The following is a 16,187-nucleotide window of genomic DNA, read 5'->3' on the forward strand; positions in this document are numbered from 1 at the left end:
GAAAATTGTTACAACCTACTTACGACATTGTCTTTGACTATGGAGGTCTAAAATCATGATTTCACATATTTATGTCCACGGTAATCCTTGAATCAAAGAACATGAGTGTTATATTATAGAGCATCAACTAGTATTTTAAATCGTTTAGAAATAAATGTGAGTTTTTGTCATCAATTTATATTTTTCTGAGTTAAATTGTATTTTTATAGCTTGATAGTGTAGAGAACGTCACACGGAGTTCGTAGGACTTTCCGGTATATTGTTTGGATTTTTAATTTACTTGTTATGAATTTTAGAAGTGAAATCCCAAAAAAAAAAAAAAAAATTATAGAGGATCACACGTGGCTGCAGCTGAAATGAGAGCAGTCATTCTTTTCAACAGGTGGTATCCTATGATTGCGCCACATGTCATTTTGTTTACTTTTTCCAAATTTATCTTAAAAAAATCATAAAAAATTAATTAAAAATCTGAAAAATACATCGAAAATTACTACAAACTCCTTATGATTATGGAGGCCTAAATTATTCTCATATTATTATTTACCCTAAATTATTATTCTATTACTTTTATTCTAAATTGTTATTATATTGTTGTTTACCCTAAAATATTATTATATTACTTTTTACTGTGAATTATTATTATATTATTATTTACCCTAAATTATTATTATATTACCTTTTACTCTAAATTATTATTATATTGTTATTTACCCTAAATTATTATTATATTATTATTTAACCTAAATTATTATTATATTATTATTTACCCTAAATGATTATTCTATTACTTTTTTTATTCTAAATCATTATTATATTATTATTTACCCTAAAATATTATTATATTACTTTTTAATAATAATAAATGAAATAAAAATCCACCATGTGTCACTCCGTACAATTTAATAATAATTTTCTAGGATTTAACTTACAAAATTCATAATAAATAAAATAAAAATCCAAAAAGTACACCGAAAATTAGTAGGAACTCATTGTGAAATTCTCTAAGCTCTAAAACTCCAAAAATATAATTTTATGTGATTCCATTACGGACGTCCTTTTTGTAATATGTTGTAGATTATGAATGTTTTGACTTTTCAAGGCTCTTCTCTGTTACTGTGGCACAGAATGCAGTGGAAAGGCCTAATTGGGTGAGAACATCCTTGAGCTCGTTTATTCGAAATATGCCAATTTTTCCTGCAGTAGCAAACAAAAATTCTAATAAGTTCACCACAGCAATAAGTAACATCCACCAGCGGGGGCACCAAAACAATTCACTGCAATAGTAATCAAATATGGAGGTATGAATAACAACTCTTATAACTAACTGCAAAAGTACAACTCTGATAACTAAGTTGCATGAGATACTTTAACATAAAAAAGAAAATATGGGATCAACTGTATTCCAGTAAAATGTCTTTGCTTCTTCATATCTGTCTATAGTTAAATCTTTCTTCATCAACTCTTTGTTATGTAAACCCTTGATAAGCTTTGAGTGGTTCCGACTTCAGACAACAAATTTCTCCGAAGATTTCCTAGAAAACTTGTGCAGAAAACAACAGTCAACTATGATCCTCAGTGGGATCAAAATATCTCAGAACAGATAAAATTGGATTACATTTCCCAACACCCTCACAACTGCATCCATTTTTCCATTAGATGCAATAACTAATGTATCCTAAATCCTTCCAGCAACTGCAGAATGGGCAGCAATATCTGATCCTCAAGGTTCAAAGAAGAAGCTATCTTCCACATTATTGTTTTATGTTATCAAAAGTCTTAAATATGTGTGGGGTATAGAAGTTTCAAAAGCATACACCTGATACAGGTAAGATTCACTACTTATTTGCACACGACTAGTTTTCTAAGGAATTCATTATTTATTTACACATTACTAGTTTTCTAAGGAATTCAAACCTTCGAAGAGAATACTGCTGATCTCATTTGACATCTGGAGTCAAAAACCAAACTTGGATTAAAAGGTGCCACAAGTCTTGCAACACAGCCATTGATTTGAACTCTTAAGTAAACTTTAAAATCTCAAATATTTTCCACTTAATATGACTATTGCAGAGTAAAATTTCATAACACTTTAAAACCAGTTTTAAGTGTTCTGATAAACCTACAGTAAAGCTTATATGTTTAAACATCACAGATTCATGACCTTCAAAACTTTCTTAAAAACAGTCCAGTTATGATTTTGAAATCCTCCGCTACCTCCTGCAACGAAGGTTGTATATGTGAACAACGAAAAAAGGAAGGAACTAAAAGTAAGTCTCAAGCATGTCAGTGCAAACCATACAAGAGGCAACCAATATATACTCAATTCACAAAAGCTGCAAATAATTACTACCTTTTACTCTTTGTTAATAAGCAGAACGATCATGCATAGCAGCTGCCTCTCCATTCAATGGATCCAATGGGTTGGGATATAAAAGAAGTTGGGGCAGAAACAGTAAGGGAAAAATTAACATTAAGCAAAAAGATATCACTGCAGTTGAGACACACCCAACTACATTATGTCATATACTAATTGGATAAATCAAGTGACACACATAAAGCTGCTAATTAAGGTTATTTCCACTAATGCTTACAATCACGCCAGTTGCATACTGGTTTACTAAATTCACTAAAGTAAAACAAAACCACAATTGACTAAATTAACAATAGCAAAGTACAATTTCTGAAGCAAATGTTCTACCAAATGCCAAAACTCCATCCACTACAATACAACTATAGAATTGCATCAATCAAATTGCATAAGAATCAACAAAAACTTAATATCCGAGCAAATTTCAGTACAATAGTCATCAAGAAAAAAAATGTAATCAAATTGCAACCAATCAACTAAATACCTGGCAAAAATTAATGCCCAACAAGTACAAAATCATCACCGGACCAATTATTTAATCAACCACCAAACCAAACATACCAGCACATAGCCTCCCCAAGGATCGATTTAACAAAAAAAAAAAATCCAAAAACAGATTAATCAGAACCAGAAAAACAAAAACATTTCAACTGAAAATACCTGGATTGAATAGCAACAACAGCATGCACAAAACAAAAAAACTCTAGAAAACGATTGAAATCTTACTGGGGTGAACAAATTGGAGAACGACGACGGAGGTCGCGACTGTGGCTTGACTTTGGAGTCGCGACAGTGGCTTCGCTGTGGAGGTCGACAACGGAGGTTGTGAGTTGCGGCGGCTTGGCTAGGGTTAAACTAGGGTTCCAAATTTGAGGAGAGCTGGATTATGACGATGGATGGGTAGAGAACTGGATTGCACAGTGGATTGAACTTAATCCCTAAATTGGAGAAATTATGAACCACTTAAGAAACTCTAAATTTATAAATCACTAAATTAGAATTTAAAATTTAGAAATAAACTCATAAATTATCTATATATTAAATTACAAAACCACCCGAAGAATAAGCAGAGGAAGAAGAAGATGAAGAAGAAGTAAAAGAAGAAGAGGAACGGATGGGACTAGGAGTGGTGAATGAGAAGAGCTTGGGAATAAAGAGAACATAGGGAAAAGTGGGCAGGAAGGACAGATTTAGATAGGGAGAGTGTAAGAAGGATTTGTTTGAGATTTCACGCTCTGGGAGAAACGTTCCTCTCACTTGACGAAGTTGTTTTCAAAACGGGTAATTGCAACCCGATTGTAGCATAACGAGTTCAGCCCTTGGATTGATCTGATGGCTATAAAGTGAACCCCTTATAACTTACACTTATAACTTTCCACTCATTATAGTCTGACCTTAAGAAAAGGACATTCTAACATTTGGGTCGGTCACCAGCCCTACCTATAAAGGGCTGGGCCCGTGCTATGTCAAAGTACTAGAATATAACATATAAGCCGAGGTGACCAGCCATACCTATACAGGGCTGGGCCCGTGCTATGTCAAAGTACTAGAATATGACATATAAGCCGAGGTGACCAGCCCTAGGTGTGGAGATTTTTTGTCTTATAATTTGCAATTGCTATAGGTGTAATACTAGTGCATTGTTTTATGAACAGTCCGATCTATCCATTCTAAATTTTTTAGGGTTAGTTTGACATTGTTGTGCTGTGAAAATTATCATTGTCAGATTTTCTGTGAGATAAATTAGCTGTGAGAGAAAGCAGTTTGATGTTTGGTAAACTTTTTGTTAAAAGTTTTGTTAGTACTAATTCCTGCATAATCAGAAAATGATTGCCGCATAATCATTAAACCCAATGCATCTTCGAAACTGATTCCTACATAATCAGAAAATGAAAGCAGCTCATTAGCTGCTTTCACTTATAGCTTTCTCTCACAGCAATTTTTAACAATAAGTGATTTTCTCATAGTTTACCAAAAGGGCTGGACTTCTCAATTTTTTTAAAAAAATCACTTATCACCCCAAATAAGCAATGCCAAACGGACACTTAATCAAACGGCTAAAAATTACAATGCACGGGTGCATTGCATGTACACAGAATGACTATGCATGTTGATCCAACTTAGGGTGTGAGTTCCAACAAGTTAATCCCTACGAAAACTTGGGCCTTGAGAAGGTGACTAGTTTTGGCTCGGTAATTAGCTCCATGAGTTTTATCTTTGTGAGGGTTGAGAGAGAGGGAACCACAATGTAAGAGGATTATGGGAGGTTTAGAGTATTTATTTTGGCACAGTTATCATCAATAAACTTGGATCATTGTAATTCATACTGAAACAGAAATGATCCAAAATTTGGATTTTATACCTTGATATGTCAAACTCAAAATCGCATGATTAACTTACACAAATACACAACATTAACTTACAGAGAGATAATGATTAACTTGCTGAGAGAATCTCTCTATTTTTCTTTCTTTGTTCCTTTTTTTTTTTTTTCCTTTTTACACATTGTTTATACAGCTTCTTTGGCTGACATGAATACTTCGGGGAAAGAAAAAGCTCCCACAAGAACAATATCAGTCACTCACTTTCCTCAAGAATCAGATCAATTACTCACTCTGCCCTGCACTCTCTTTCTTTATCCACTGTTTGACGGGTCTTCTTGTATTACGTACTCTCTGCTTCCTTGAGCTGGAACTCCTCTGCTCATGGGTATTAGGCCCACCTGAGGAACCACCAGAATGCATTTCTGAGGTGACTGGGGGATCTCTTTGTTGTTCTTCGGCAGATTCTTTGGCTGTCTCAGACGTGGATGATGCGACTGGTGGTGGAAGTAACATACCAGGCAAGACGACAATATTTTTTTTAGGTTCAATTAAACCACTGTTTTCTTGCTGTAACTTCAATAGGGCCTCAAAGTTTTGTCGCCGTGCATTCTCTGACTCAGACTGCAGGAGTTTCTCACCGTAATCGTCTTCATTATCGTTCAGACTCTGAAAACAGTCGAATAGTCATTCAACTTCAGTTAAATTATAAACAAAACACAACTCCTGTGTCAAATATTGAATGAATGAATATTAGAAAGTAAGATCCTACTGCTTATTAAAAGAAACAAGAGTTTACAGAATCCAAATGATCGAATTAACAAAGGTAAAAACTTCAACGACGTTGACGCTAGAACTTCAGAATATACGGATTTGTTTCTAGATATGCATCAACTAGGTCTTCTATTATCAGGACAGATTTTACTACCATCTTCAAAAGTTTCAAATGGCCATCTAAAAACAAATTTAGTTTTGGTTCTCCACGCATTTCAAAGTAATTGAGTATAGCTTTGGTATGGGGCAAAAATGGATTGACACAACCAGAATGAGCCCTATCGCAATTGAATACTTAATTCAAATATAAGAACATGGATTTTAAAAATCTAAGAAACAGTTTTCAATTGTAAAACTTATAATTTATGGTTAGATGACGTACCAAATGTGAGGAATGATTGCCAACCAAGTCGAGCACGTGTTCAAAATCCTCAGCATGAAAAACTTTACGGCAAACTGGACAGTTTCCCATACTCCCTTCCACAGCTCCACGTGTATCTGACAAAAAACCATCATTCATTATAAATTAATATGAAAGAAGGGAGCTAGACCTACAAATGTCTTTCAGAAAATATATAATGTTACACATGACATGGCAATTGTAGTAACATAGTATGTTTAGCTCGGCCCTTACAAAGGACACAATGCAAATGGTTCTATCCCAGCTAACACTTACATTTTCCTTTATTATAAATATAAAAAAAGCATATTAGAAGAGCATCAAGGCTCATGAACCACAAATACGTGGCAAATTATAGAATAAATAAAACAAGTAATAGAAAAAAGAGAGAAAATCTAACATAGGATAAAAAGAAGTATTTGTCTTCTCATAAAAGATATGATGAACTTAGGCAGTTAGCCTTAATCTACATAAAATAATGCAGCACACCCCCAAATGCAGGAGTATTAAACTCCAACCAAAGGCACCAAGAATCACAACTACAGGGTAACTGTATTATATAATACTTGATTCTCCTGCCTGACAAATCTCCCATAACACTGCCCATACAAATTTGAAATATAAGCTGCAAGGATCAATTCTAATCCCAGATAATTAGAAGATGGAACCCAAAATTTCCATGTCAATGTATAACGGAGGAAATGACTAACAGCTTCCGCCCTGCTGGCCACACCAATCTGAATCTGCTTTTGTTCAGGTTGTCAATGTTAAGATCCTCCTTGAACAAGTTGTCCATGAGAAAACACCACTGTCAGAGGATCTGCATACTAGAACTGCTTCCATGCAAAATAAGAATGAATTTTATCCAACAAAGCCCAACAGAAAGAGCGCACCTCAAATGCTTGCATCAACTACATTCCAGAGCTCCCACACTCACTGCCAACTCTAAAATAATGTAAGGCTTTCTAGAAACTTTCAACAATTTCAATCTCCCAATCATTACACTTTCTAGAAAAAGCAAGATTCAACTGAACCACACCCCCAAATTAACTGAAGGGTCCCCTACCAAAGCAATTTCATCCACTGCTATGGTAAATCGTAAAAGAAATGTATCTTTCCAGCCTGAGTACCCAAAGCCACAGAGCCATACAAAACATCCTGTTCAAACAAGCTGCAACCCTGAGTCAACAACACTTCCCTTGTACACTAGCCAAACATTCTGTGACAAAATCCCCAAATCCTTCCAGACACTTCTCCTCAAACCTACGCCATGAGTCGTCGTCACTTCCCTTGTGCCAAAAAATCTCCACATTTACAAGCCACCACACACTTCCATTACCGATTCCTCTACACAAAATAATGTCATGAGTATTTGCTCAAGAAATTCTAGTTGAATTAGTTTTGACTTTCTAATGTTAAACCACCCATTGAAGAAGGGAACACACCTAATCCCGATCAACCAAATGGTGTATTCATTGCGTAACGCAGCCTGAAGGAAGCCTCTAGGAAAATTTTCCAATGATTAGCATGTATAAGAAACAGGAACCAGAACAGAGACATTGTACATAGATAAGCTAGATGAAACACTAAGGTTCCCCTTAGATGCGTAGTGATGCTTTTTTTCCTGCCAGATGCTTCTCTACCCTTTCCAAAATAATTGAATTCCTCAAAGACTTCCGAACAAAATAAGACCCCAAAACCAAACCCAAATATGTCAAAGGCAGAGAACTAATTCTGCAATCCCAATCAGCAGCAATCAGTAATATGTTCCACAACAGAGAGAGAGAGAGCGTACTGGAGTCTGGAAAAAAATTTACTCTTATCCATATTGACCCTTAGACCCGACATCGCTTCAAATCATAAAATAAGACACCACAAATAACTCATTTGCCCCAATCAGCACCACCAAAATTAATTAGATACTCTACAAATAACAGATGTGAATCTGAAAAGACCTTGCACCATTAGATACCACACCAAACCCTTACAGATCAATCTGCTAAGCACCATCATAATAATATAAACAAAGACAGAGGATGAACCCCTTGCCAGAGACCCCTTAAGCAACCAAACAAACCAGGAAGGGGAGCCATTCACAAAGGAAGAAAGTCTAACAGTAGAGGAATGCATAAATTGGCTCCAATGGTTCCCAAATATCCAATTTGCAAATAAATAAAAAATTTCCCTGATCACAACCTTCAGTCTACACACTAATTAGCAATCAACGAATCCAAAAATCTGACACTCACACACAAGGACATTCTGAGATTCCGAGAAAATTTTGTCACGAACATGCTTCAGCTTATTCTTAAGTTCCAAAACTCTCGCCCATTATGCACATAACTGTTATAAGAAAAGCCCCCCACAAGCCTGTTTCCAGCCACCCTATCCGAATTCCCAACAAATGTTTATGAATCATGCTACTTTCAATTTTTTTTTTTTTCAAAGAATGCTACTTTGAAACATCAACATGAGAATGCATATACACCACCCCGCTCTTCTTTAAAGGGAGTGGGGTGTTACACTCTCTGTTTCTAGCAAAGAAACAGAAATTTTATAAAAGAGTCGATGGAAGGATATCATAAGTAATAGCTTCTTATGAGGATCTAAGTTAAGAACTTATATATCAGTTGTTAGATCAGACATGAATGATTGAGATGTTAGATCTAAGTGCTTTTCCAATCAATTATACTAAGCTATGAACTCATTAAATTCATTCTATCATCTTGATGCTTATATATTTGTAAGCTTTTAATTTGTTTTAAATCTTATCTTAGTGCTTTTGTTTTTGTTAATTTTTTGTAAGCTACTCTTTTTGTAAAACCAACCATTCTTAAAAGAATCCCTAATAAAGTTGAAGTAAATAATTTATTATTGCTAAAGTGTCTCATCAAGCTTCTAGTCATAAATTCAACGCACTACCAAATAACTGTGACCCAAGTATACCTTTATGATTTCGCAATTCTCTAATAGGAGGCACATGTGCACTTGATGAATCACTGGCATTGCTTCTTTCTTCTGTTTGAATCCAATTCCACCACCTAATAATGCACTCACTGCCATATTTTTAAACAAAAGGGAGAACATTAAAACCCAAACCGTTACCTAAAATCAGATACTGAAAAAATATATCTGAAGTGGTTGCGTACCTGTGAAAGCAATGGAAACAAGACATCAACTTCATAAATGGCAAACCTTTACTCTGCTCATCTTCTGGGACCAAAGGATACAAACACAATGGACAATCTCCATCAGGGTGATTCATAACAGAAAGCTTCTCCACTGCTTCCTGGACACGTATGTCAATGAATCAGTCTCCCGACAAGCCAGTCTGGGTGTGTCCATTAGGGTACATATAATCTCTTCGTTAGGAAGGGATCATGCATATGATCTATCACAGTCCTGATAGTTAAACATTCATGAATATGCAGAACTAAAATAATGTACATAGGTGTTAATCTAAACTTGTACCCTGTCACAAAGGAGAGCAATGTTAATACGTCGAACAATTTTTGCTAACTGGCTAGAGCAACAATTACCTCACAAATCTCCACAAGCATTAAACAAGACGAGAGGTCACATGCTCTGTCCTGTATCAAATTCGTTAGATGTTTTTGCCTCTGAAAATCAAGACCCTTTGAATCTAAAAGTTCAATATGTGGTGGTTCATTCGGATACTACAACAAAAAATCAAAAAGAAAAGAAGCAAACTTCAGCTCGCAAACAGATAAAATAAAAAACCAAACATACAGAACTTTACTTTCATTAATCTATACCTGAGAACCTGCTCGAACTCCAATAACAGCTTCCACAAACTACCAAAAAAAAAAATTGCGTATAGTGTATACAAACAATAAGAGATTGTCACCATTTGAGGACAAAAGCTAAGAAAGAAACAAAAATGCAATATTGTAATTAAATAAGACCCTTAGCTCCAACAGCTGAAGCCTTTACACTAACAAATTGGGAAAACCACAGAAATTGAACGTCTTCTTTAACTATTTTCATTTATTTTTCCCAGAATTTATCAGCAAACAAGCAAAATTCAATTCAGAATTTCAAAAACAATATTTAAAAAAATAAAGAAGCTTGTAGCAGATGAATTAAGTTGGAAAAGGAAAGGACCTGCTGTGAAGCGACATCGGCGGTGCGAGGTTTGATGTAGAGGTGGAGATGAGGAGGGTACGATTCGAGAACCACACAATCGTCGCCGTACACTGCTTGTACGGCCTCCACTTCTGCTGCCACTTCTTCTTCTTGAGCGGCGGCGTCGGCCATTGCTTTACAGAGATTGATGCACGTCGCCAGAAATAATATAAATTTAAAATTATTTCATTTATTTAGTTATTTTCTCTTTGCACTGCCGCTGCCGTAACAAAAAAATAAGGAGTAACGTCATTTTAGTCCCTAGATTTTAGGGTCAATATCGAAATGGGCCATGATGTTTCAATTTCATCAATTTCATACTTGATATTTCAAAATATAACCAATTTACACCGGTCGTTACATTGCCCGTTAGGTCAGACATTAAATGCTGACGTGACAGTCGTGGGACTCACCACAAAACCTATTTCTCTCTCTTCCCCTTCGATAGAGTCACTGTGCAAATAGTGACTATTCGTCTTCTCGGCGACACAACGCTGTCATCCGGCCACCTCCAACTATGGGACCAGTTGGAAAATGACCAGCTACTTCCGGCCACCATGTCTGGGCCAAGGCCGAACCTCCCCAATTCCTCACGACGCCGAAGTGAGCTCGTGAAGGGAGATTGAGGGTTTAGCCTTCCGGCAACCGTTGACATCGATTAAGGTATGGTTTTTCATCCCCTCCACGTGTTCTTGTTGTTGGTATATGTAGTTTGGATCGATTTCATGATTTGAGAGTTCGAATTAAAACTCCCAAAATGGCCGACTGTTTTGGCTATGATTTACCCAATTTCGGTCAGTTTTTGGTTGAGGTCCGAGAACAAAACTTGCTCCCCTAGTTAGTCTGATTGTGTTGATATAGGAGGTGGCTGGAAGGCAGCGCTGTGTAGCCGGGAAGACGAACAATCAATGTTTGCAATGACTGTGTCAAAGGGGGGAGAGAGAGAAATAGGTTTTATGGTGGGTCCCACGATTGCCACATCAACATTTAACGTCTAACTTGACGGTCAACGTAATGACCAGTGTAAATTGGTCATATTTTGAAATGTCAGGTATAAAATTGATGAAATTGAAACATTAGGGCCTATTTTGATACTAACCCTAAACCTCTAGGGACTAAAATGACATTAATCCAAAGAATAACATGACATGAAGTTTGTTTTGACACGTCGAGAGCTGGGTACCGATTTTATTTTTTTTATTTTTTTTTCTTTAAATCAAGGGGTATGCTAGCAATCTTCTCTCTAACCTTCTCTTATATATTGCTTTATTTATTTTTTCAAAATCCTGCGTATGTTTTTTATAACAAGTTTTGTCCTTTTTTTTGGGTTAAATTACTGTTAAAAAAGCAATAAATGTTATTTGAATTAATAAAAATAATAATCATTTAAAAACAATTTTAATTTTTTTATTTTATAAACAGATCCATTTTAAGAAATTGAAATTAAAACATTAATCCAAAAAAATAACCCAACGAAGGAAATCGGCGTGAGGAAGATGTTATGTGGATGGCAGGGATCAATGTAGTGGCAGGGGCGGAGCCACACTGGGACCAGTGTGGTCACAGGCCCCCACTCAATTGTTTTATATTTTAAAAGTAATATACTGTTATGTGTTTCTATATGTATATTATTTCAAATACTTTACGTTGTGATATGTACTCACATGTCTTTGTCCTTTTACTTTCATTTATTTTTATATTACTCAATTTACTTAAATTTACAATGTAAATAAGGAAGTACCCCTATTTGGATTCAAATAAAAATACTAGAAAATCAAATTCCCACCCAATCAAAATATGAAAAAATCAGTTTTAGTGCAAAATACGATTTAGGCTAAAAATGATAGCTCATTAAGTCAATATACCCCAAACCACAAAATGGAATACAAGCAACAAACATACATACCCAAGTAATTCACTCAAAATTTCCCACAAGAAAGAAAAAAGGAAACCTTTGCAACCACTATAGAACTGATCTAATCACACACCTACAAAACTAATCTAGCCTCTAGCGACATATCAAATATGTTCTGCAAATGAAATTTCCATAGCCAATAACTGAGGTTAGTTGAAGCCTTTACTTCTTCTATCCATACAAATGACTACATAAGTCAACCAATTCCAACCCAGGAAGACAAATAGGATGTGATCCATTCTTGTTGTAGCATCCAATCCCATCACAACATACACAAAAACCCCACTTCATCAACAGTAACCCATCCCCTCTTGCATCCTCATCAACCAAAGAACACGCACCCAACCCCTCTTTTCCTTCACCATTTGAGCAACCGACTTGAAAACACCCCCATCGGAGCACTCATCTCAGCCAGGTCCGACTCCGCTACAGTAATGGAACCGACAAGAAAGCGGAGCTCTAAAAGACCAGGAAGTCGAAAAGCGGGTCCAGGTCCTCATCCGGGTCCAATTTGCATCTTCCATCAGTGCCGCTTAAGGAGATGGTGTCGTGTGGGTTGAAGTTGGATTTCGGGTTCAATTCGTATAGCGAAATGATGAACAGTCGAATCGCTATTCTGGGGTTAACAATCAAGAGCCTCATGAATGTTGGGTTGTTGCCAAAGAGATGGGGAGATGGAGGAAGAAGAGAGTGGATCGGAGAAGGGTTGTGGGTCGAAGAATGTGGCTGGGAGTGAGAGTTTTTTTTTAGTTATGTTTTAAAAGTTTTAAAAAATAATATTGATGTTTTAATTATTTTTTTATTATTTTTATTGACACATCAGCACAAAAGTGGGTCTTTCATCTACCACGTCATTCATTTAACAGAAGACTAGACGGTCAAAGTAATGGAATGTGTAAATTGATCAAATCTTAAAATATTGGGGTGTAAATTGATGAAATTGAAACCCCATGGTCCAAATTGAGAATGACCCCAAACCCCAAATGGGTGTTTTGACGGTAGCCCTAAATTGAATTAATAGTTGTGCTTTGAACTTCATATTCAAATAAATGTGCTCGAAACTTCTAGTTCAGGTTCTTGACATATGTAGGCCTCATGGAATTCTGATTTTGATTAATACAAAATCAAGGAGTTTTCATGTCCTTATGTGCTTTTTAAATTCGAGGAACTTCATGCCCTCAATTATTTGGAATCAAAGAAATTTAGGTTTTGATTCAACAAAAGGACCCCATGTCCTAATCTAGTTATATGATGAGGATCGAGGAACTTTGGGCCCTAATCTTTTGTATAATACAAACTCATCATAACGAACTGTAATCAATTAAAATTATGCTTAAAATTAAATAACCAGACAAATAAATAAAACATGGCAACATATTCAAGTGTAATAAGAATAAAAAACTTTTTTTTTCTTAAACGAGCATGATGAAGTCTGATGGTGAGTACAAAGAAACTCTATACCATGTGATGACTCTAGCTCATATAAGAAGAAATAAAAATCAGAGAAAGAAAACATACCAAAAAGCAAATGTCGTGATGATAACGTGTTATCAAACTAGAGGGAAATTGTGAGAGAAAAGAGAAAAGAAAGGTAATAGAATTTGCTCTCTCAACTTGTTCATTTCATATTGGTAAGACCTCTTATTTATAGGCTTAATTAGAATGATATAATACATTTAAAACTCATAAATTACAAGCCATAACTATAGAAATTAGTGCATAGGTTACAAGTTATTCATATGGTGGGTGTTATGGATGTTACGGTGGCCATCCATATTCCTTATGTTTATAACAATTGATGTTTAGTCTTATCTTTTTCTTTTTGTAATAGGGATAAATTTGGGAAAAAAATAATTAGTTTGGGTATGCATTAATAACATTGTTTTAAGAGTAAGCAAAGTGATATGTGTCATGAGGAGATGGGAGAAGGTCCATAAGAGAAAGTTGCTTGCATTCCCCTTAAATCAAAGCCTAAGCCCAACTGTTTTCTTTTTTAATGAAAAAACATTTAGGGGGAGATTGGCTATTTTGACCATTAGCGCACCCACAACCTCAAGCTAAAAGGAAACAACTTGTTTACTATTCGAATAGCTTAAAAAGTATAGCCCATTTTTCAATTTTTAAGTATAAAATAGCCGCGCAACTATATTATTTTTAACTAAAGTAGAGCAGGTATGCGTTTTAAATATATTAAAATATTTCAATAGTAGAGCTGCCCTATACTAATTTTTTATTTTTTATTATTTTTAAGCATAGTCGCACGACTATACTACTTTTTTATTTTTAAGTGTGGGATGGCCGGGCAGGTATACTTTATATATATATATATATATATATATATATATATATATATATATATATATATATATACTAGCCTCTCCACATGCGCTTCCGCGCCTGCAAGAGGGTTTATTTTTAAAAAAAATTATTTTATTTTAGAATTAAAAAAGATAATTTGTAGTTATGTTCCATAGAAAGAGGATCCATTATCTGATTTTTCTTTTAATTTTAAATTTTTTGAATATGAAAAAGTGTGAATTTACCATATTATCCTCATTTAATTTTTCTTAATATTTGCATTAACCAAGGGCATTTTTTTGTATTTTGAATGTTTCACCATTCTCTGCCTTTTGCTTTATATATATAGATAGATAGATAGATAGATATATATATATATATATATATATATATTAAATGTATATATGTATACTAAGTCTTTTTTCCTCTCATGCCTTATTCTCTTCTCTCTTCGCTCTCTCCTAAATGACATGTTCACCTCACCACAACAACGACAACAACAACAATTCCTCCCTCTACCAACTCCACCAATTCCAGCTCAAGATCGCTCACTTAGGATTGGAGTGGATAAGTCACTAAATCTAAGGTATTGTGAAGGAGGAAATGAAGGTAGATGTGAATGATTTTCCATTCCAGGGGGATCAGAGTCCATTCCAGGGGGATCAGAGCATCTACAATCATACTCCTTATTTTTCAGTTAAAATTTAGCTAAAAACACATAAAAGTTATTATAGGAGCTCTCTATAAAATTTGAACTTCAATCGTACTCCTTAGTTTAGAGTCATAAATACTATAATTTATTTTTAATTCAACATAATTGGTTCGTCTCTATAAAAATAAAAAAAATAAAAAGTTAATATTAATTAAAAGTAAAAAATATGCATGAAACAAAGTACCCCAAGGCCCATATTAAAAGTGTTGCTATAATTTAAATATGAAGTGCCCAAGCGCTCTAAGGCCCATATTTTTTTTTAATTAAATATTATCTGCCCAAAACGAAATTGAAGCCCAATTGGCTTCTACTTGGCCAAACTTCCAATTACTAAGCGTGGGACTACCACACTTATAAAGACTTCACTTTTTCTTCTTTATACCAATGTGGGACAAAAGTCTGTGAACTTCATTCAAACTTCCAACAATTCCTTAAACATATGTTTTAAATATAAGGAGTTATCTAATCCAATACTAGTCATCAAACGAGACCTAACGGCTAGTTCAAGCCTCAACTAATATATAGTTTGGTTGGACATTAATTTTTTTTCCACCATTCAAATTTTCTTGTCAACTTCTAGAATCAAATTGAAAAATTATTATGTTTTATAAATTACTCTTAGTATTACTTAATGAGTAAAGCCACAACAATCCTTTAAACAGGTCTAATATTTTTATGAAACAATCTTATTTTCCTTCATATAGAAACAACTTCATCTCATGAAATGCCAAATGATGTAAGAATCCAGTTATCTTTGAAGATTTTTGAAAAATAGTATAGCCACGCGGCTATACTTAAAAATAAAATAAAAAATAGTATAGGCGACCGACGGCACTAAATTTAAGCTCAATTTTACAGTAAAGCCGCGCGGCTATACTGTTTTTAATTTTTAAGTAAAGCGGCTATGTGTATATTCGAATATTTAAATAGTATCAGCCAGTTGGCTATACTATTTTTTTTTAGTATAGCCGCGCGGCTATACCTTTTAAATATATCTGAATGTTTAAATCGCAAATTTTAATTTTTATGTATAGCCGAGCGACTATACGTATTTTATTATTTTTATGTATAGCCGAGCGGCTGTACTATTTTTGTTTAGTTTTAAGTATATCCGCCCGTCTATTCTATTTGTTTAATTTTTATTTTTTAGCATAGCCGTGCGGCTATACGATTTTTTATTTTATTTTTAAATGTAGGATAGCCGGTTGGGTATACTTTATATATATATATATATATATATATATATATATATG

General features: G+C 34.7%; 1 protein-coding gene across 1 annotated transcript; it reads right to left on the reverse strand.

Annotated features, from left to right (window-relative positions):
• Positions 1–4,706: 4,706 nt before the first annotated feature.
• LOC110750652 (RWD domain-containing protein) lies at positions 4,707–10,208 on the reverse strand. The gene is made up of 7 exons (XM_021951013.2): positions 9,989–10,208; positions 9,640–9,678; positions 9,403–9,540; positions 9,013–9,152; positions 8,810–8,919; positions 5,846–5,961; positions 4,707–5,358 (listed from the first exon to the last, which is right to left on the reverse strand). Exons 1-7 carry the CDS (start codon positions 10,139–10,141, stop codon positions 4,975–4,977), a joined length of 1,080 nt encoding a protein of 359 aa, XP_021806705.1. The 5' UTR covers positions 10,142–10,208; the 3' UTR covers positions 4,707–4,974.
• Positions 10,209–16,187: the final 5,979 nt, after the last annotated feature.

Source organism: Prunus avium, chromosome 2 (genome assembly GCF_965620075.1).
Source record: "Prunus avium chromosome 2, drPruAviu1.hap1.1, whole genome shotgun sequence".
NCBI classification, from domain to species: Eukaryota; Viridiplantae; Streptophyta; class Magnoliopsida; order Rosales; family Rosaceae; genus Prunus; species Prunus avium.

Coding starts and splice junctions, on each gene's coding strand:
- LOC110750652 (XM_021951013.2), bottom strand. CDS start 10,141: ATGGCCGACGCCGCCGCTCAAGAAGAAGAAGTGGCAGCAGAAGTGGAG. Junction 9,679..9,988: donor CCGATGTCGCTTCACAGCAG/GTCCTTTCCTTT, acceptor TTTTTTTGGTAG/TTTGTGGAAGCTGTTATTGG. Junction 9,153..9,402: donor TGCTTGTGGAGATTTGTGAG/GTAATTGTTGCT, acceptor ATACGTGTCCAG/GAAGCAGTGGAGAAGCTTTC.